This window comes from Vanessa tameamea, chromosome 24 (genome assembly GCF_037043105.1).
Source record: "Vanessa tameamea isolate UH-Manoa-2023 chromosome 24, ilVanTame1 primary haplotype, whole genome shotgun sequence".
NCBI classification, from domain to species: domain Eukaryota; kingdom Metazoa; phylum Arthropoda; class Insecta; order Lepidoptera; family Nymphalidae; genus Vanessa; species Vanessa tameamea.
Window position 1 is genome coordinate 4,196,623 of NC_087332.1, and position 22,155 is coordinate 4,218,777.

The following is a 22,155-nucleotide window of genomic DNA, read 5'->3' on the forward strand; positions in this document are numbered from 1 at the left end:
TGCCATTATTATTGCCATAAAGCAATACAAAACTAATATAGAAAAATAAAAGCTTATTTTATCTTATATAACGCCCACAAACATGAGGATAATATTTTAAATTGTATTAATAATCACATGATGATGAGCCGAGATGGCCCAGTGGTTAGAATGCGTGCATCTTAACCGATGATTTTGGGTTCAAACCCAGGCAAGCATGACTGAATTTTCATGTGCTTAATTTGTGTTTATAATTCATTTCGTGCTCGGCGGTGAAGGAAAACATCGTGAGGAAATCTGCATGTGTCTAATTTCAACGAAATTCTGCCATATGTGTATTCCACCAACCCGCATTGGAGCAGCGTGGTGGAATATGCTGCAAACCTTCTCCTCAAAGGGAGTGGAGGACTTAGCTCAGCAGTGGGAAATTTACAGGCTGCTAATATAATGTAATGTAATAATCACATTAGCTCACTAATTTTATTCGACGTAAAATATTTGCCATCATGAAAAACGGTCAATTAATATTTTAATTATTCACATAATAATTATAACTTGTTCAAAAAGTCCAATTTATAAGTCCGAATGATTCGTTTCATAGTCACGTATGAATATATTGTATTGTTAGCGTTACGGTGCGCTAGGAACGTCACGTGACACACCCAAATAAACAATCCAAAGAGAAAACAAACCCCCTGTGGGCGCAAACACAATTATTTGATAGGTCGAACGGACAAAGGTGGCTTTGATTCGAACTGTGTTTAATTTAACGAAACTACATGTATTTTTAGCAAAGATTTTTTAATGGCATTCTGTCCACCTTGTTTGTGTACATCCGCGCCACTAGACGCTGTCAGGAATTCAAAATTCGAATATATTTATTTAAAATAGAAGCAATACTCTTTCTTATTGATTGCCAAAATTCTACCACCATAATAATTTCGTGTCACCGACCCCGCCGAAATTAGCTTTTTTTATTTTGTTAATAATTAAACACTGGATCCAAAAATACGTCAAAATCGGTCAAAATGTTTAAAAACCAGTTCGAGTAAAATAATACTGACATATTGCATTAAAATTAACAATCATTTATCAATATAATAATTGTATCTGTGTAGAATTATTAAATAAAGAACTCATCTTGGTTTCTTAGCTCGATCTTACAATATATTAGAAGTGTAATGTATATTTATATTCAGTTTTACATATTTATCTTCGCTCAGTTCTTAGCCTACGACATATTTCATCTTTATAAATGTATATTATATACTTAAATTTATTAATTAATATTACGAATAAAACTTTATTTAGAGATAATAAATTCAGAATCTCATAATAATTGTGATGATGTTGTTGACCTCCTTAACTAAGCAAGATGACTTGATCAGTTAAGGAGGTCAACAATGACTATTTTTATCGGATAACATATAGCTTGAATGTGTGCGCAACTACAAGTGAACCCTTATAATCCAAATGGAAGGAAAAGCGACACGACCGGGAAGAGATCAGCCATTGCACGGGCTTTATTATGTTAGTTATTTTTCTTTAAACATCAATTGACACGCCTTGGGAGTAAGGCCGATCCAAATGCCGAGACAGAGTACGTTTAACATCGGCATATAACTTTTTTTTCTTAGAGTATTTATATATATAGATAGATTGTCACGCTATAGCCCCCGTACAAGGACCTTAAATTGTTCTGACATATAAAAGTGTAAGACTTTGTGAGTGCCTTTTTTGCGATAAGTCCGACAATTTTTTTTAATGCGAATAGTTTCGGCGCTGCTGCGTTTTCGAATGCTCGATTCCTGGAATTGTCGATCTGACGTCACCATGACTATCCGTATATACAAATTTGATTATTGGATCTTTTTTAAGTAAAATTAATTTGAAAAAAAATTTGTGGTAAACTTGTCCGATAAAAATCATGTTGCGTATGGGGTGTCCACCAACCCAAAAATGTCGTTGTGACGTCACTATGACTCATCGTTCATACAAGTTTCATTTTTTGAAATTTGTTTGTGTAACTACTACAAAAGTACTCAAACAGACGTGCCAACTTTATTATCTCGGTTGCATGACAGCTACGCTTGATATATGCCAAACATTTACATTACTAGATTGGGACGCATCAATAGTCAAACATTTTATTAATAAGATAGTTCGATAATACGTATAAAAAATAATTGCTATCTAACTGCCTCCTTGGTGTTTAGATAAAAGGCCGCAGATTCCGAAGACCTGGTTCCGGACCCTAGGTCGGGCCGATAAAAAGTTATCGAGTGTTTTTGTCAAAAAATTCTCAGTACCAGCCCGGAGTATGTAAGTAGAAAATGTGTTTTTCTTTTTTTTAATGGCATAGCTTAGCGAACGAGCATATGGGCCACCTCATGGTAAGTGGTCACCACCGCCCATAGACAATGGCGCTGTAAGAAATATTAACCATTCCTCTATCGCAAATGTACCACCAATCTTGGGAACTAAGATGTTATGTCCCTTGTGCCTGTAGTTACAATGGCTCAGTCACCTTGCAAACCGGAACACAACATTACTGAGTACTGTTGTTTGGCGGTAGAATATTCCAACCTACCCAGGCCACTAAGTAACAATCAATCAATCAAGGTGTACAATCCCATGCCTTGCAAAGCTCATAAAGCCGTTGGTCCTGCGCTTGAAATCTTTCCGACGCTGTCAGATCCCAAAGGTTTATAACAGTGAGGGAACAGAGACACCTGTGCTTGTGCACACACCTGTGCACTATAATATGCCTTGCATAGTTGGCTAGTCAACCTTGCCAATCGCTGCCGAGGCTGAAATTGAAGATAATGACAATACTTCGTGTTAGTAAAGCTAAAATGAAATCATTGAAAAACCAATATTAACGCTTTTATATAAAAAAAATCAGCAGAAGATTCAGCTTTTACGGTATATTTTTAAATAATTCACATCTAAATGTAAATAACATTTTAAAGCCATTTCGCACGCATTTTATAAAAATCTGTTAACAAAATTTATTAATTTTGTACATATACTGAAAATTTTATAATATTTGAGTTTTAACAGTATGATATGCTAGGCCTCATTGCTTGCCTCCTCATTCTTTTGTGGAGATTTTGATGGTTTTTTTTTTGAAGAGCCGATATGGGCGTTTGTTAGAACGCGTGTATCTTAACCATTAATTGTAGGTTCATGATCAGGCAAGCATCACTGAATGTTCATGTATTTAATTTGTGTTTATAATTCATCTCGTGCTCGGGAAGGAAAATATCGTGACGAAACCTGCATCTGACAATTTTTTATAAAATTTTGCAACATCTGTATTCCCCAAACCGCACTGGAGCAGCGTAGTAATAAGCTCTAAAACATTTCCCACAAAGGGAGAGAACACCACAGCCCACTAGTGGGACCTTTACAATTACACACATAATCACTGTACGCGACATTTGCAGATGTGGTCAATTATGAATATCCCTACCAATACCGTAAATACAAAAGTGAGTTAGTTTGTTTGTTACGACTTAACTGCTCAACCAATTATTATCATGAAATTATTGTCAGGGGTGCAGAATGACAAAGTAGATAACACCTGACTCTCCCACACTAACAAAGCCGTGTGCTGAAACTAGTGTAATGAAGTGAGTGAAACGTAACTTACCTATTATTTTAACTTTAAAATAAAATTTCGCTTGCGTTTATTTTGTGTGTAGATCACCAGAATAATTGTTAGGATCTTACGGTTATATTAAACCATGCCAGAGATTATAAGTTACCGAAAAGTTATCACTTCCATGAATATATTATAAGTAATTTTACGATTTTTATATTTAACTATTTATCGAACACGTCGAGTGTAATGTCATTTAATTTCATAGATATTTTTATCTTTTCTAAAGAGTGGAGTAAGCTTGGAAAGGGAATTCTTCGCGTTTATAAGGCTTATCTTTAAAGTTAGTTGAAACTTAAAGTGAACTTAAAACTTACCGCAGAAAACAATCTTGAAATATCAAAACGTTATAAGTGACGTTGACTATCATAGTCACATTAAAATCGCTAAATATTTTCAACTTTTCATGAGTGAGATACGAAATAAGTTCTTACAAAATAACTGCTGAATAACACTATTTCATAATTACATCAGTATATGCATGTCTGCTTTTTGAAAAATAATCCTTATTCTATTTTATATTCAATTGATCATCGAAATTAATCATACTTAATAATTAGGTTAAAAAATTGGAGAAACTGAAAATAGACATCTAAATTTGAGTAGATATTTATGTAACCGATCTAGGTGACCTACTTACCTGTTTATAACTTCTAAGTTTTTAAATAAAATACAAAATGGCTTTTAAATGTGTCGCATGAAATGATAAGTAATTTTTGGTAATGCAGAGAACTGTTTAAATTGTATTATTATAATTACACGGAATTTTTTCCGTATCTTATTTTTAAAAAATCCTGAGTTATAATATATTCGAAATTTAAAGTCTCCAACTCGTCAGAAAGTTAGTTCAATTAAAAATTCCACCTTCACAAATATTTCTCAAGGCGATTTAATAAAGTCGTGATAACTGAACAAATTAATGGTTGAAATTAAAAGGCATTTTATTATATGAACAATATCAAACATTTATAGCCTTTTTGACTGTAAAATATATTGATTAGAAGTGACATAACATTTATATGGAACTATAAAATAAAAATAAAAGTAAGGCAAACCGTACTTAAATAAAAATGTTTACATTTGTAGTGCACACGAAGTTGTATCTCAGCGGCCGCAAGTCGCGAGCGGCGCTAGCGCAGCGCGGCGCGTTGTCCATTAGCGCGTGACGTCACAAGTGGGCGGAGCCGAGGAGCCGAGGAGCATCAGTCGACCGCCGGCCGCCGCAGTGCCCCGCTAACCGCTTTCTACGCCGGACCTATGCTAGTTTTGACCGCGCTTACCGATTTCGTTATTTTCAATCGTTATATAAATTTCTTCGCCTTTCTTGTCTGCCTTACCATCCGCATTGTAGAATTAAAGTTTAACAAACGCAATAAAAATTGTTATATAGTTTGCCGTATTTTATTTGAATAAAAAGTCGCTGTAGCAAGCTATATATTGGTGACCCCGACGTGATCGCGTTGTAACGTTCGTCGACCGTTAAGATGGCTACCGCTGACAACAAGTTTGAAGAATGCTCCGCGACAATTGACCGCGTGGCCGTGCGTCTACCCCCCTTTTGGCCGGAAGACCCCGATATTTGGTTTGCCCAGGTTGAAGCACAGTTTGAGACATCAGGTACGAAAATCGATTCTACTAAATTTTATACCGTCGTGCAACAGCTAGACCAGAGGATAGCCCGTGAAGTTAGGGATGTAATAACCAACCCTCCCGCAACCGGGAAGTACGATAAGCTGAAAAACGAGCTGATTAAACGTCTGTCCACATCTCGTGATCACCGAATGCGACAGCTTTTGACCCACGAGGAGTTAGGCGACCGAAAGCCAACGCAATTTTTGCGTCACTTACGTTCGTTAGCCGGTGACCAGGTGAACGACGATTTTTTAAGAAGCCTATGGGCTAGCCGCCTACCAACGCATATTCAGGCAATTATAGCGTCTCAAACAAGTCTAAGATTAGATGAAGTTGCTGAATTAGCAGATAAAATAATCGAAGTAACGCCATTTTCTAATCAAGTTTCTAGTGCTTCTACTCCAGGTTTCGATGAGCTCTTCAAGAAGATGGAAGATTTCATTTCTACCCGCATTCGGACGGAGCTCAACCATCAGGTGGCGCAAATGAACTTAGGGCGTGGTCGCGCCAACTACCCACATAGACAATCCGGAAGTCAACGCAGTGGTTCCAGGCATCGGCGACGATCAGCAAGCAGAAACCGAGATCCAGGTATTTGTTGGTATCATTCGAGATTTGGCGAGGGGGCAAATAAGTGTACAAGGCCTTGCAAATTTGCCTCGGAAAACTGCCGCGACAGTCAGTAATGGCGGCAACCGACTGTTCACCCTCACCTCGCCGCCTCTTTGTTACGGACCGGGTTGCCAAGACGCAATTTTTAATTGATACCGGATCCGATTTGTGCGTACTGCCCCGTAGATTTTTGAAGGACCGTAGGAATCCCACAGATTATTTCCTTACGGCAGCGAATGGATCAATAATACGCACCTACGGTACTCTAAAGTTGCATTTAAATTTTGGACTGAGGCGTGATTTTGTCTGGAATTTTGTAGTGGCTGAAGTTGACAGACCTATTATAGGTGTCGATTTTATTTCTCACTATAACCTCTTAGTCGATTGCAGACATAAGCGTTTGCTCGACGGCGTGACTTCTCTTACGTGTCCAGCAGAGCTGAAGGCATGCCAACACCACAGCGTCAAGGCCATATCGGGACACAGCGAGTACCACACACTTTTATCGAAGTACCCCACATTGACGAGACCATGCGGCATTGATCGAGAGGTAAGACATTCTACAGTGCATTATATCCGAACAACACCTGGACCACCAGTGTTTTGTAAACCTCGACGGTTAGCACCGGCACGCCTGAAGATCGCCAAGGAGCAATTCGAGGAGATGCTACGTGATGGTACTGCTCGTCGGTCAGACTCACCGTGGGCATCTGCATTACACCTTGCACCAAAACAGGACGGTTGGAGACCCTGCGGTGATTACCGGGCGTTAAACGCCCGAACTATACCAGACAGGTACCCAATCCGCCATATTGAGGATTATTCGAATAGACTTGCAGGTTGTAACGTTTTCTCTAAGCTAGACCTAGTAAAGGCTTATAACCAAATACCGGTTTATAAAGAAGACGTCCAGAAGACAGCAATTACGACTCCTTTCGGACTTTTTGAATTCCCCTATATGTCCTTTGGACTAAGGAATGCTGCACAAACTTTCCAGCGTTTTTTAGACGAGGTACTGCGTGGTTTGGATTTTTGTTATTCCTACATCGACGATATTCTGGTTTACTCTCATTCTCATGCTGAGCACCAGGAACATCTAAAACAACTCTTTGAGCGCCTTAGTGAGTACGGTCTTTTATTAAATGCACAGAAATGCGTATTCGGGAAAGATGAGGTTGTTTTTCTTGGTTACACTATTTCTTCAGAAGGTACCCGCCCCCTGGATGACAGAATATCCGCTATAAAGGAGTACCCTCCTCCCGCTACTGCTAGAGGCCTCAGACGATTTCTGGGAATGATAAATTTCTACCGAAGATTTTTACGCAATGCTGCAGAGGATCAAGCACCACTCCATGCTATGCTGGCAGGTCCAAAAGTCAAGGGTTCAACGGCCCTGACCTGGACACCAGAACTGTTGCAAGTTTTTGAAAAATGTAAAATGAACCTTTCTAATGTAAGTTTGTTAGCACACCCCATTCCAGATGCACCGCTCGCTCTCATCACCGATGCTTCAAATATAGCTATTGGCGCAGTTTTGCAACAGCTAGTTGGACGTCATTGGCAGCCTCTTGGTTTCTTTTCACATAAGCTTACAGAAACTCAATGCCTTTATAGCGCATACGATCGCGAACTGTTGGCAATTTACGAAAGTGTAAAACACTTCAGGCACATGGTCGAAGGTCATCATTTTGTCATATTTACGGACCATAAACCAATAACATTTGCTTTCCAACAAAAAGACCGCAAATGCTCTCCACGTCAATTTAACTATTTGGACTATATTTCGCAGTTTACAACAGATATCCGGTACATCTCAGGTAAGGATAACCTGACTGCCGATACCTTGTCACGAATTGAAAGCCTCTCAAGTCCACCGGATCCCGTGTCACTTGCACGGGCGCAGGAAAATGACGCAGAGTTAAAACAAGTTCTCAACGAAAATTCATCGCTAAAATTGGAGCAAGTCCCTATTCCAGGTACAGATTTATTACTGTTCTGTGATGTGTCTCAACAGAAACCCCGTCCTTATGTTTCAAAGGCATTCCGCCGAGATATTTTTCTCAGTATGCATGGACTTAGTCATCCTGGTGTCAAAGCTACCACAAAAATGATTACTGAGAGGTTTGTTTGGCCTTCTGTACGGAAAGACTGTCGTACCTGGGTTCAAATTTGTGAAAAATGTCAACGTTCAAAGATACAAAGACATACATCATCACCACTAGGCACTTTTAAACTGACTGGTTCCAGATTTTCTCATGTTCATATAGACTTGATTGGACCACTCCCACCATCATCGGATTTTAAATATTGCCTCACAGCCATTGACCGATTTACCCGTTGGCCGGAGGTCGTGCCTCTGTACAATATAACTGCAGAAACAGTCGCAAAAGCGTTTTACAATACGTGGATTTCTAGATTCGGTTGCCCTCAGACTGTAACCACAGACCAAGGTCGACAATTCAACTCACAATTATTTAAGTCTTTAACAGATTTGTGCGGCATCCAGCTGAAGCATACAACCGCGTACCACCCAGCAGCTAATGGTATGATAGAGCGACTGCATCGCACGTTGAAGGCAGCCATTATGGCTCATGAAACCACAAGCTGGACAGATGTGCTCGCGTCTGTACTGCTGGGAGTAAGATCGGCATGCAAGGAGGATCTTCAGTGCTCGCCTGCGGAGATGGTATATGGTGAGCCTTTGAGAATGCCTGGTGAGTTCTTTCACTCAGTTTCTAAAGATATTAATCAGTCATCAGAATTTATTACTCAACTTAGAGAACATATTTCAAAAATTAAACCAGTGCCCGCATCGAGGCATGGTACTAAAAACATTTTTATACATAAAGACCTGAAAAATTCTGAGTATATTTTTCTAAGGAAGGATACATTAAGAGGCGCCTTAGAAGCACCATACACAGGCCCTTTAAAAGTTTTGGAACAGTCTGACAAAACAATTACAGTACATACTGCTAGAGGACCGGTCACAGTATCCATTGACCGTGTTAAACCTGCCTACATATTGTCGGATCAGGAACCGACAACCAAACCCCCTCCTCAAACTCCTTTCCCTGCTAAAATTTCATCATACGGACGTAAAATCCGGTTCCCTGATTATTTTACAGTTGAACAATAAGTCTCCGAAGGGGGTGGTGTAGTGCACACGAAGTTGTATCTCAGCGGCCGCAAGTCGCGAGCGGCGCTAGCGCAGCGCGGCGCGTTGTCCATTAGCGCGTGACGTCACAAGTGGGCGGAGCCGAGGAGCCGAGGAGCATCAGTCGACCGCCGGCCGCCGCAGTGCCCCGCTAACCGCTTTCTACGCCGGACCTATGCTAGTTTTGACCGCGCTTACCGATTTCGTTATTTTCAATCGTTATATAAATTTCTTCGCCTTTCTTGTCTGCCTTACCATCCGCATTGTAGAATTAAAGTTTAACAAACGCAATAAAAATTGTTATATAGTTTGCCGTATTTTATTTGAATAAAAAGTCGCTGTAGCAAGCTATACATTCAAATTTAATTAAAAATACACTTATTATAAATTATAAATCTTAGTGCAACATATTAAATATTTTGTTATTATATAGCACTACGGCGGCATTTAGAATTACACAAATATTTCTAATTAACATTATTTTGTTGCGTGCGATGATTCAATCAGTTCAGCCTAGATCATACTAGATTGTTCTAGGACCTAAAATCCTAATTGGACCTAAAGTCGAGTCTGGTCGCTAACATATATAATTTACTATGTAAATAGCTTTCGAAAAAAGAAAGTACTAGATTTTTTGCAGAATATTTTTGATAGAATATGCATCCTTCAGCTTTACATTGAATGGTTCTCAAATATTTAGGTACATGATTTTGCTAATGTAAAGGAAAGTAAAAATAAATATAAAAAAATATTCGATTTAATGTAAATTGCTCAGCCTTGTTTAAGTATGTTGTTATTGATCTCGATTTTGGAGAATCTCCTCTCTTAGTAGGATCTGCATCCCAAACCAGTTGATTTACATAAATTAAAATTGTTTATGTAAAGAACAATTTAAAAAAGAATTACTAACAGTATTTAAAACGGGATATTTACCATGTTTTTTATTTTTATTTGGTGGAGCTCGATATTTCGACATTATCTACGAATGTCTTGTTCACTAGACTGGAGAAATATCCCGTTTTAAATACTGTTAGTAATAAAAATGACCATGTTAATTTAAAATCTTATATAAAAAAAAATTGTTTCCAATATAATGATAATTGCGCTGACTTTGTTTAAGTATTACATTATTGCATAAACGTAGGGACACTACACTCTACGTCTCGATAGTATGCGAAAGCGATCCGCCAAAGAGGGTACCGTTGGTTTTTTAATTGCTATTCCGTTGTATTAGGGCGCACTAGGCATCATGGGCACCAGCGAGTCCCACAAACGTCCTTACTTCATGTAGGGAAACGCTTTTTCTACATTAACAAATACAAATTAAATATAAAACACACCAAAGGCAACACTACATATCTGTAGAGATACATACAATAAAAAAATTAAACTTTAGCAGTCGCTTGCGTTCAATCCGTTTATTTGGGGTCGGCATAGAATGTAAAGTGCATTGAAGGATACTTAGAACGAATACAGTCGACCGCTTCACTGACATCGATGTTACCTGAGAATGCTTTTCGATAGGATCGTAACCATGCCATATCTGTTTGAGATGCTTTTATTCTAGATTAACGAACATGGCTGGCTCTTTTGTTTATATTATAATACGGAAATCTATCTTTTAAAATACACCGCTTATACAAGGCGCTAATTCTACTAACAAATCGTAACTCTAGTGCAATCGAATCGAAATGTAACCGTTTTCCTATTCAACTAACACAACAAACCATTCGTTCGGTCGAAGTTTGATCGAAACATAAATAAAAGAATCGACTTGTAGAAAGTGTCCGTTTTATGTTACTATTAGTAGTAATATAATCGCCCGACGCTTTCTCCTAAAAAAACTAACAACTCAGTCTCAACGAGTCTAAAGGGCTTTTAGGAGCATACTTGAATAAATAAAATTGGGAATTTTATTACAATCGAACAGCATTTCATGTCAGATCCAAAAATAAAAAATATCGTAACTTAAATGTTTCATGGTATAAATAGTGTTGATACAGGACAACAAGAAGAATTCGAAAAGCCTTAGTTTTCTATGTCATAAGTAGACTGAAAGCATTTTTGAAGAGCTCCTAAACTTAGACTTCAACTCATATTAGTCTTTCAGCGTATGCTATAACGATAGGGAGATGGAATATTTAAATTCTTAATCTACTAATTTAATTTGCAAAATATAATTTAATATAACATCTCCTATAATCGTTATTAAACAACATTTTGATTGTCTCAAACTTATTAAGATTCTGGTACGGAAATGGCATTAAAGTCGGTTGAAACCAGTTTCATCCGGTTTTAATTAAGCTACCGCCGGCGGTTTTCGGGCACGTTCCGATGTTTAACACGGCTCTAGGTTCGATTTCCCCGGCTTCTATTTACATGGGAATACGTGTACATTGTAAATTATGTTGTGGTTTCGAATCACGTCTTCCAAAACATAGTTAATTGTTTCATTTCAGACAGTATATTATTTCAATGATGTAGCGATTCCAAATGATTTATCTTCGAAAATGTATAGTGTTTTTTTTTTAAAGAACATTTGGTTGGGTAATTACAGGCCCGACTGAGTAAATAATACATTGCACAATTTTTTTACAAGCAGAATAACATTAAATATTTAACACTAGTGATCTAGCTTCACATAGGTACAATTTATAAGTAAACAAAATAAGAAGGACTATAATTTATCAAGCAGGTAAATTTATTTAATAGAATTTATTTATTTGTTATAAATAAGAAATATGCATAATATTTTATCATAGCCGCCTGTTTCGCAGTGAACGTTTTTCTTCGTTGCTATTGATTTGAAACAGTTTCATCTACAAAAGTATTCATTCGAATGTTATCGTGTACTAGACTATTTTAATCTATATAAACCCCCAAGGTGACTATCAATATTATTTATCTGAAATGAAATATAATTGTAAATTAATTCGTAAAAAATTTATAGTTTTTTAGTAATCTGTATCAGAAAATAGAATATATTACTACGTATTTCTCTATAGGCCATTTTAATATCAACAATTTTCTTGTAAATTTTTCTGATGTATCTCTTAAGTTTTAGACAGCATTAGCCATGTATGAGCACGAAAAATTTTTTGGGTTAAAGGCAGTTACATTTCAAGCATTTCGTACAAACTATTTACGAATTACATTAAGAAATCTTCGTCGTTTATTGTTCTTTCTATGAGTGAAAACTGCGACAAAATCTGTTAAGTTTTATAGAAGAAAATAACGGAAATACAGACAAAAATGGAAAGCGACTCCGTTTTATAGTATTCATAGACTACAAAAGTTAAAAGCTAAGTGTATAATTTGAGTTAAATATAATATTTAATTATAAAATTAAATTAGGTTTACATAATTAAATAATCGTAGCAAAATTTGGCCTATCGAAATACATTTTAGTCAATTTAATTATTCTCACAGACTCGTGGTTTTATTCATACGAATAAAACCACGAAACCCAATTAGAGGGGCAAAAGGAAACCGACATTATTACACGGTATACAAAATCAGTGTTGAAAGAAATAAAATTTAATCCAAGGAAACCAAAAGATAAATACTCACTAAAATAAACGGAAGTCGCTTTTCATAATATTATAGGTACATAGGTACATTGATTATTCAAAAATATACTTTATTCAAGTAGGCAGTTTTGAATCGTCATTTTACAAACTGTACCAAGTGAAGCTACCACCGGTTCGAAATGTAGATTCTACCGATGAGAAACGACAAGAAACTCATTAGTTACTTTTTCGCGCCTTTATCACATAATAGACTGGAGAACGGCGACGTAGAGCGTCAAGCCGTTCGCCGTCACGGCATATTAGTCGGTCTTGTTCCCAACGCTCGCTAATAGATAGTTCACATAACAAAATTATATATAAAGCCTTTTTATAAATATAGCAAACTAAACTATAAACTATTCTATTGTCGTTTACTCAAGCCGACACAACGCTTTGTGTTTCTGCGGTCTAGCGTCAAAACCGAGTAAGTCAGTGCAATTACACTGGATTACAATATACATAGCTATACTATGTACATTCGATATTGGCAGCAAATTGATTGAATGCTAGGCATTTGCCTCTTACAATGTAAATTGTCTATGGACTATAAATCGTCTATAGGTCTATAGATCGCTATTTATGGACAAACGTGTTCACTTACCGTCAGTTGTGCTTTGCTTGTCTTGCATTGTTAGGTAGAATGTAACAATTTGAAGTATCTTAACAGACTAAGTGAAATGTAAGTAAGATATTCGGACGGGACTTTATTTTCACTTATAGTAAGTAAGTAACTAATATTTACATTAGTTAGAATATGTTAATTTTAACCGATGATTGCGTTTTCAAAACTGGACATGCATCAATTTTTATGTGTTTTATTTGTGTTTAAAATTAAATTCATCTCGTGTTTTGCGATGAAACTAGATTGGATCAAATCTGCTACATGGGTATCAATCCGCATTGAAGCAGCGTAGAATAAGAACCAAATATTGTTCTCTAAAGAAGAACCTAGTACAGAAACATTCGACAAACATTGACATGTCACATATCACCTTTTTAATCTATAAACACTACAGTGCCATTCAATATCCATATTTTGTGACACTGGCACGTCATAATATGTAACTGGTTGGTTATAACTAAAAGTAGTCAAGTAATAAAGCAAAGGTTTAATTTGAATAAATCTTGTTCTTTTATTTTTCTAAAGTGCCGTTTAAGAAAAATACTAAATCATGATTCAATTAGCTTTTCTATTCGTTTATTTATATCTCATAACTTTTATATATACGGTCACCGTAAGAAATATCAGATGACAATGTAAAAAATATTAACTAACTCTTCAAATCTTGGTCATAAAGACGTCATGTCTGTGTGCCTGTAATTACACTGACATTTACCCTTCAAACCGGAATACAACCTTACTAAGTATTACTGTTTATATCTGATGAGCGGGCGGTATCCACCCAGACGGGCTTGCACCAAGCCATACCACCAACTAAAAACGTTATTTATTTTAAAGAAAAATGAGCACCTTAGAATTAATCCTGAACTTGCGGATTCACCCAATTTTAAATTTCTGGATTCAACGATTCTTAATCATCGATATTTTTTTTATGTTATAGGGGGCAGGAGGCTCACCTTATAGAAAGTGATTACCACCGCCCATGGACATGTGCAACACCAGGAGGGTTGCAGGTGCGTTGCCGTCCTTTAAGGAACAAGTACGCTCTTTTCTTGAAGGTTCCCAAGTCGTATCGATATTTAAATACTACCACCGTTCGGAAATCAGCCTCCAGCGAGAAGTAAGGGCAAGAAACTCGCATAGTTGCTCTTAAAAAATAAACAGTTAACAAAGCTGTTTTTTATAATAATTAGTGTCCTTTGATGGAACCCGAGCCTAAATCCAGGAGTTTTTTTCTAAAAAGTATTCTTTTAATGAATAATAATATTTATTTATTAATTTAGTCTTAATAAACTTTTTAAATTCAGTAAATGGTAAACTTATTATATTTCCCGGTATCTTATTATATATGCGTAAACCATTGCTCAAAAACTTTCTCTGTTCCGTATGCAAACGGAAAGTACTGGTTACAAGTTTATTCTTATTTCTTGTATTAATAATATGTATATCAGCTTTTATGGAATACTTTTGTATATTCTGTATAAACATTATATTATCATAAATATATTGTGAAGCAGCCGTCGATACACCTATTTCTTTAAAATTTTCGCGTAATTATGTCCTAGGACTAATATTGTAAATAGTTCGGACAGCTCTTTCCTGCAGAATAAATACTATTTATAACATGATTAAATATTTGAATGGAATATGGGCGATAATTTCTATGTGGGGACATTATGTTTGTGCTATTTACATTTCGAATCAAATTTTATCTAATACTATTCAAATATTAAACGATATTTGAATAGTTGATTCACATTCAAGGAAGCACGATTAATGCGGACCTATTTATTTCCTTGTGAAAGGACAGAAACAATTTACATTACGCGCCATACCATAATATATCTTGGCGACATGGGTACTGCATTATTGCTTTATATTTTGCTTTCGTCTAACTTCGCTATAAATTTTTAAAGTGATATTATTTTAAGAACACTAATAGGTCACGTGATCAAATCGTTTAATCCTCGAATCGGATGTTTAGCAGATGCTCTTTATGAATTGGAAATTGATTTTTGTATGAATTATGTTAATTTTATTCAATCTTGTTAAAGACTTGAACCCGGCAAATCGGCGGTCTTTTGTTCTATTAAATTAGTTGAACCCCAAAATTTATTTAACTCCGTAATAGGTTTTAGTTTAGATAGATCTAGAGATAATTCATGGGAACTGATTAAATTTGATTGTGTAAAATATTGTTTATGGCGAAATAAGGCTCCAAACAATTTGCATTTTGCATCAAAATCGACGGAGAGTCACGATTCCAGTCGTAATTATAATATGTATGTATGACGTCACAAGAAATGATATTTACATTAAATTCACATAATTCTTTCTTGACAATAGAAATCGATAAAAAACAATATAAACTCCATTAAATTGAACCCAGAAGGTAATATTTATAAGGGAATGAAGGAAGACGTCAATTCTCCTCATTTTATATTTCTTACTGTGTAACGCGATATTACCGCAAATTAGGAAGCGCTTAAGATCATTATTTCGATTTGAATAAGTCATGTTTTTTTTTTTAATTTAAACATAAAGATACAAATGCAGCCTTAAAGTATATGAAAGTATTCGTCTGTTATCTCTCTACGTAACGTTAAAAAAGGCCTACTGTGAAAATTTTAAAAGGATAATTAGTAAAATTATTATTTTTAATATATGAATTATATATAATTAGTTATTTTTAAGATGATAGTTCGTAATACGCTGTAAAGGAACCACTTCTGGACAAATGCTTCTCCTCTTAAGAAGTAGATTTGGAACTGATTCCACCACAATGCTGATCTGTGGGCCTGGGGAATAAGCGAGTGATACTTTTTTATTCGATGTTTTCCTTCACCGCGGAGCGCAAGATGAATTATGCATACTTTAAAACATGAAAACTCATTGGTGATTTTTCGGCTTTGAACTCGTAATCTTTGCTTACAGTTCAAGTGCCGTGACGTCTGAGCTATGACGTTATATTTATATACACTTGGCGTTTATGTTATTCTATTTATATTCTGTTATTATTTTTGCTTGACGCTGAATCTACAATTAAATAGCACTTTACGTTAGTAAATTAATATTATAACATTTCATATAATATTTATTATTAAGCCACTAAGTTTTACCGACAAAGTAAATGTTGAACGTTTATTTTTCCTTAAACGTATTTGGCTTATCGATAAATCCAGGACAGAATTTCTATTTCCTTGACAGTTTCATTTACAAAATAAACTTCATGTGCTATACGCAGTTTATGTATTTAAATGTATTTTCAATCAGCAATATTTTTTTAAGAAATAAGTTTTTATGTTCATAATACCTTTTGCAATACAAATAAATATTTAATCAAGACAACAATACAAAAGGCCGCAAAACTAATACAAGACCTTGTACATGCGTATATCGTGGGTGACAGCTGACTGACTTTTTCTTTCATTTTGATATTTTATTATGTTATATTGGAAATATTCAGGACAACAAAAGCTTGACTTAGTTACGAGAACACTGTACTATATTGAATATGTTTTTAATATTGAACAAAATTATACTGGGGGGTTTACCGCCAGTTTTTGGTGTGAAACATCTTTTGGCACGTATTGGGTCTAGAAGCATGCCATGATAGCAATCGGCATGCCCCCTCTCCGCTGCTGCTGTACACTGGTTGCTTCTCGTATATTTTACTTGGTGGTAGGTCTTCGTGCAAGCCAACCACTTAGGTAGGAACTCGTCAGATGTTCCACTGCCAAACTGTACCAATACCTTAGGAGGGACTGTGTAACTAACTAGAGGCACATTACATATTAGTTCCCAAGGTTCGTAGCCCATTCCCGATGTAATTGGTTATATTTCCTATAGCGCCAACGTCTATGGGTGACTACTTATCATTAGTGGGTAATTAACCAGTTCGTCTACTTATATTATAATATATGTCGAAGCATCAAAAAGTTTAATTTAGGATTTATTTATTTTTTACTACATACACCGGAAACGTCAGTATGACGTAGAAGAACACGTGACAACCGTAAAGTGATAAGGTTGATGTGAATATCAAAAAATATATTACTAACGTGAACGAATAGTCTTACTTCTTCGAATATCATCATATCTTATAACGAGTTGACGCCTAACCCCTCGTTATATATATGATAAGAATAAAATTATGTTAACTCTATGTTTACATTTATTATGTCAATCTATATTTACTCATTGTTAATCCTTAATTAGAAATAATTTAATAAACATCAATGTCTATGTTTTACATTTTTATTTTGATGTATTTTCTATAATAAATCAGATGAAAAAATAGGTCACAAAATATACGAGTCATCTTCGCTCCTAGACATTAGTTTTAGAATTATAAACCACGCCGTATACTGCCAATGCACCGCTGAAAATAAGATGTAATTGTCATTCAAAAGTATCTTTATCCTTATTTATGAAGAAACTTTAAGACATTATATCCCTCAATCTACAATGGAACAGCTGAACGGATTATCCTTTTTCTTTTACAGTATAAGAACTCAACAATGACATCGGATACGGTGACTGTAAAATTAACTTTTTAAAACAATTTTTGTTTTAAAATATTACTTGAATAAAAATATATTAAATCACAAGTAAAAAGATAAAATGACAGATTTGTATTGATATATAACATCAATCGGCGTGCCTCGGAGGCAAAACTGATGTCTAAGCTGCGAGCGCAAACGGGATGACGCTTGATATTATCGTTTTAAGTATTCACTGTGATGTCCAATGAATAGTATTTTATCATACCAAAATTCAAGATTTCAAGTCTCGCTGTGATAAAGTTCCTTGCTAATTAAAGTGCCATCTGTTGTGAAAGTTGAAACTTAATACTTCTCGAGGTATCGTTAGTTCAAGTCGAAATTTATCAGGGCAATTAACACGGACAAAAGTCTCACCTCTTGTAAATGAGACGGCTCGTAGCTCATTCCACTAAGCAGCTCAAATGTGCATACACACTCACTAAAACGCAACGCAAAATTAAACACTACCACCGGTTCGAAAAAATACCTAGATTTAAGAAGAGCCGCGAAAGAAACTCGGGATACATTGCGGACAATATGACACGTTCAGATTTCCTCATGATGTTTTCCTTCACAAGTCAAGTATACAATGATTCAGTTGTGCTTTCTCGTGTTATGATCAACATGTTATATACAATGTCTTGTCTCTCCCGAACTGCTTAATACAAAATAGTATGGATTTAATATTAATTTTTTGCATTTAATAATCAAATATAACGCTTCGAAATTAAATAAATATTTTCAATTTGGTTTATATAGAACTAGCGACCCGCCCCGGCTTTGCACGGGTGCAATGCTGCCACTAAATAAACTACAGAATATCTTACAACGTTCACAGTTTCTCAGTCGTTAGACAATACAAACCGCTATGTCCTTGCGTTTTAAATAATACCTTCGAAAATATTCATTTAAATCACATGCTATTAAAGGCCATATTGATCTATATTAAATGCACAATGTATTTAAGGTACTTAATTGGATAAGGATTAATGCTCTATTGCTTAAAATCGCTTCGAAAATAAGCCATTATTTCTCGAAAAAGGAAAGGATAAAAAATAGTTATTGTGTGATGTAAGAGATAGACATGCACCGTCGCGGATTTTTTTGAAGACCTTTTTGAGGTTTACAATACTGTAATAAATTATTTTGATCTATCTCGTAGGGTTGAGCCAGCATTTGCAATGTAAGGGCAAAAAATGTGTTTATTTACGACATAACTTTAGAAACCTCTAAAATTATCAGTGTTTCTCTACTATATTGTGCAATCTATCTATTAAAAAAAACCGCATCAAAATCCGTTGTGTAATTTTAAATATCTAAGCATACATAGGGACAGACAGTGGTAAGCGACTTTGTTTTATACTAAGTAATGATAATCAATTATATCTTTCAAACGAATATTAAATCATCTATTTTCTTAATGTCCCCTAAAGTTTAATTAAATTACCAATTTCATTGTAATTGAAACTGGGAATGAATTTGATTGGAAATTAATTTAACCTAAGATTTTGCTTTCGGGCTATTGATACTGTACAACAGATACTTTATATACAATTAGCGATAACACATTCTAATGAATGTTCAATTAAAGTAGAATTATGAAAAGAAAATCCACAAAGCTATCATGAAATGAATATTATAAATTCATATGAATTTCATGCGTAATTTATTAAAGAATAATATTTGTTACAAGAATTATTCACAGTGTAGTAAGTATGTAAAAGGCATCGTGCGGGCCGGCATGGCGAGGACTACTAGTGCAGTTTATTCTTGCTGAATGTACTGGCTGTCTTCGCGTTTGGACTCCACTACCACATACCACCAGGTGGACTGGAGTCATACGCTTACCCGAATTGTATAATTTCAAAAAACTGTAAAAATCAATCCAAAAAAGAAGTTATTTTAGAAATCTTAAGTTCGTGGAATGTTGGGAAGAATGCCAGCAGCATTACCCCTTTTGATCAAAATAATATAAATATAAGATGTCGAGTTTCTGGGTTCAAATTCCAGGTTAGGCCGGTAAAAAATATTAGTTATTTCAGTCTAAAAGTTCAAAATATTGCCAGAATCTGGAAATCGGTAGTATGTATATTCTTGTGTCTTGAAAAGCACGAAAACTCTTTCCCGTCGTGACAGTTTTGGCCTTCCATCAGATTATTATACTTAGCGAAAAGAGAGTGCAAAGGGTCCTGTGTTTATGCATACACATGTGGATTATAATAAATTCTACGTGGTTAGCTAGTCTTGAGATTGGCCGCTGTACATCACGCCATAGATTTCTAAGTTTCTAATTTTTATAATCAGTAATACTAAATGTGGATTCCAACAAGAGTTTTAGTGTAATAGAAGAAAAACAAAAATGTTCTACTGTGAAGAGATTGGTGCGGAACTCGAAGAGCATCTGGTCAGACATATAATATGCACATACATTTGCAAACATTTACTATTTGAATGCCAGTCTTGAAGTGTTACCTTTATATAAGAATAAGTTATATAAAGAAGCGAATATTTTTAAGTGCTTCGCGTACATAATACAATATGGTAAGGAAACAATTCACGATATGACTTTCAAGTATCTCTCGGGATGTCGGAAATCTTACGATTTAACTTTAGTAGAAAATTTGATATTTTTGAGAAAAATCGCGATGTGATGATGAGATGAGAAAATATAATATATGAAAATCAACTTATATATAGAATTAAAATAGATTATAAAAATGGAAGACATGATTGCAAATACCCACACAAATATAAATACATACTTTTTTATGGATGTATGTGAAATATACGAACTCATTTGAATTTCCATTCCAGGACTGTGTGACTGATGTTATTTGTACGTGAAGAGGACAAAATAAAACTAAAATAATGAAAAGTATATGTATCACGTAAGCACTTCCAAAAGGAGTATTCTCAGAAACTTCGTACATTATTCAATTTAAATATAATAAATAAATGTACTGCGGATTTAACCCTACATATGTATATCCTTAAAAGCTTTATTCCACAACACAAAATGCAGACTTAATTCTCATTCTCTACCAATAAATTTTTGAAAGTAAAGGAAGTAGTTTTTGTAGAAGTACAATAAAAATCAATTTATAAAAAATCAGTATGATCATATCCTTACAGTAAATAAAAATAATACATACGAACACGTACATTATTTTATTCTTTATTCTAAATTCAACATTGAGTTGGCCGTTGTTACAGAATGTGGATTCTTCAAAGAAAACGCCAAGAATTTCGTGTTACTATTCTATACTAGTGGAACGCTTAAAATCATTTTAATTACGTCTATCTTCTTAAAAGGCATGAAAATCAATGAATATTAACTGCTATATTATTTACAAATTTATTAAATTTAAACCGTGTTTATAAAAAATACGACGAAATTGTTTTAATTCCAAGGAATAATTTATCTGTCATAAATTAGCGCGTTTTGACGTAAGATTCTTAATACTATTTCAAATCAATGATTCAAGAATCGTCGCTTTGAATATTTCACTTAAAAAAAATTAAGGCGGATATATCAAAACACATTTTAACCAATCACGTTGAAGCTAAAACGTCTGCAGCAGCAATAATTATACCAAGAGCTTAATCATTGATACGTCAGTCAAACTGAATTTGAGGTAAATGGTATTTTAAATTATGAACTGTCACTCATTTAATTATAGCCTCGGATCACCGTCACTTAACTAGAAAATTCGGCTGAAATCGTGAAAATGAGGTCATGACCTAGTGACGTGATAAGTCAAAATATGTTTAATGAACAGTTTCAAAATTCACCGAAAGCCAAATCTTTCGGTTTTAATCACACCTCGGTGCGTTAAAAGTATCGCGCGATATAATTTTGAGGCATATGGTATTATTCGAGTTCATTTCTTTTTCTATTTTTTCAATATTTTGTACATACCATTACGTATAATACCATTACGTAGGCCAACGTAATGGTATTAAAAAAGTATTTGTCGGTGTACTATATGGGTCATCTGATCAAAGTGGTCCTTTTTACCTTGTTACACTGGCTTAAGATAAGGCTGTTTGTAGAATATGTTATGAATGGGTTGTACTTGGGCACAAAACTTTGGGGTACATGTCAGTCACCTCCTCGTGGTGTACCCTGGGCAACGGGGCCGGCTTGAGCTTGCTCGTCGGCCGCGGCTAAGACTGGCGGGAGGGATGCCGCGGGGCCGCTCCTGGTACGTCCCTGATCGGCGTCAGGGCGGACCATGTGAGTGGCCTCGTTGGCTAGGAGGGAGTGGTAGGGCTCGCTACTCGAGCCTCCCAGGTGTTTTACACCGGCGGTCAGCGGCGGAGCCTACCATCTTGTCCGCCGCAGGGCGTCAGCTTCGTTGACGCCCAGCCTCCAGTGG

The 22,155-nt window shown here is 35.5% G+C and overlaps 2 protein-coding genes across 3 annotated transcripts in view; one reads left to right on the forward strand and one right to left on the reverse strand.

The window, feature by feature from the left end:
- Positions 1-22,155, reverse strand: part of LOC113402714 (dopamine receptor 1) — a 126,192-nt gene that overhangs the window by 65,123 nt on the left and 38,914 nt on the right. The window lies entirely within an intron of this gene.
- LOC135194113 (uncharacterized) lies at positions 4,784-9,077 on the forward strand. 2 transcript variants are annotated; one of them, XR_010309656.1, is made up of 3 exons: positions 4,784-5,866; positions 6,278-6,437; positions 9,013-9,077. XR_010309656.1 is itself a non-coding variant. In XM_064218783.1 (2 exons), exons 1-2 carry the CDS (start codon positions 5,128-5,130, stop codon positions 6,301-6,303), a joined length of 765 nt encoding a protein of 254 aa, XP_064074853.1. In that variant the 5' UTR covers positions 4,784-5,127; the 3' UTR covers positions 6,304-6,636. The 2 variants fall into 2 exon arrangements, 1 of the variants encoding a protein (XP_064074853.1); XM_064218783.1 differs by lacking the exon at positions 9,013-9,077 and having other exon boundaries at positions 6,278-6,636.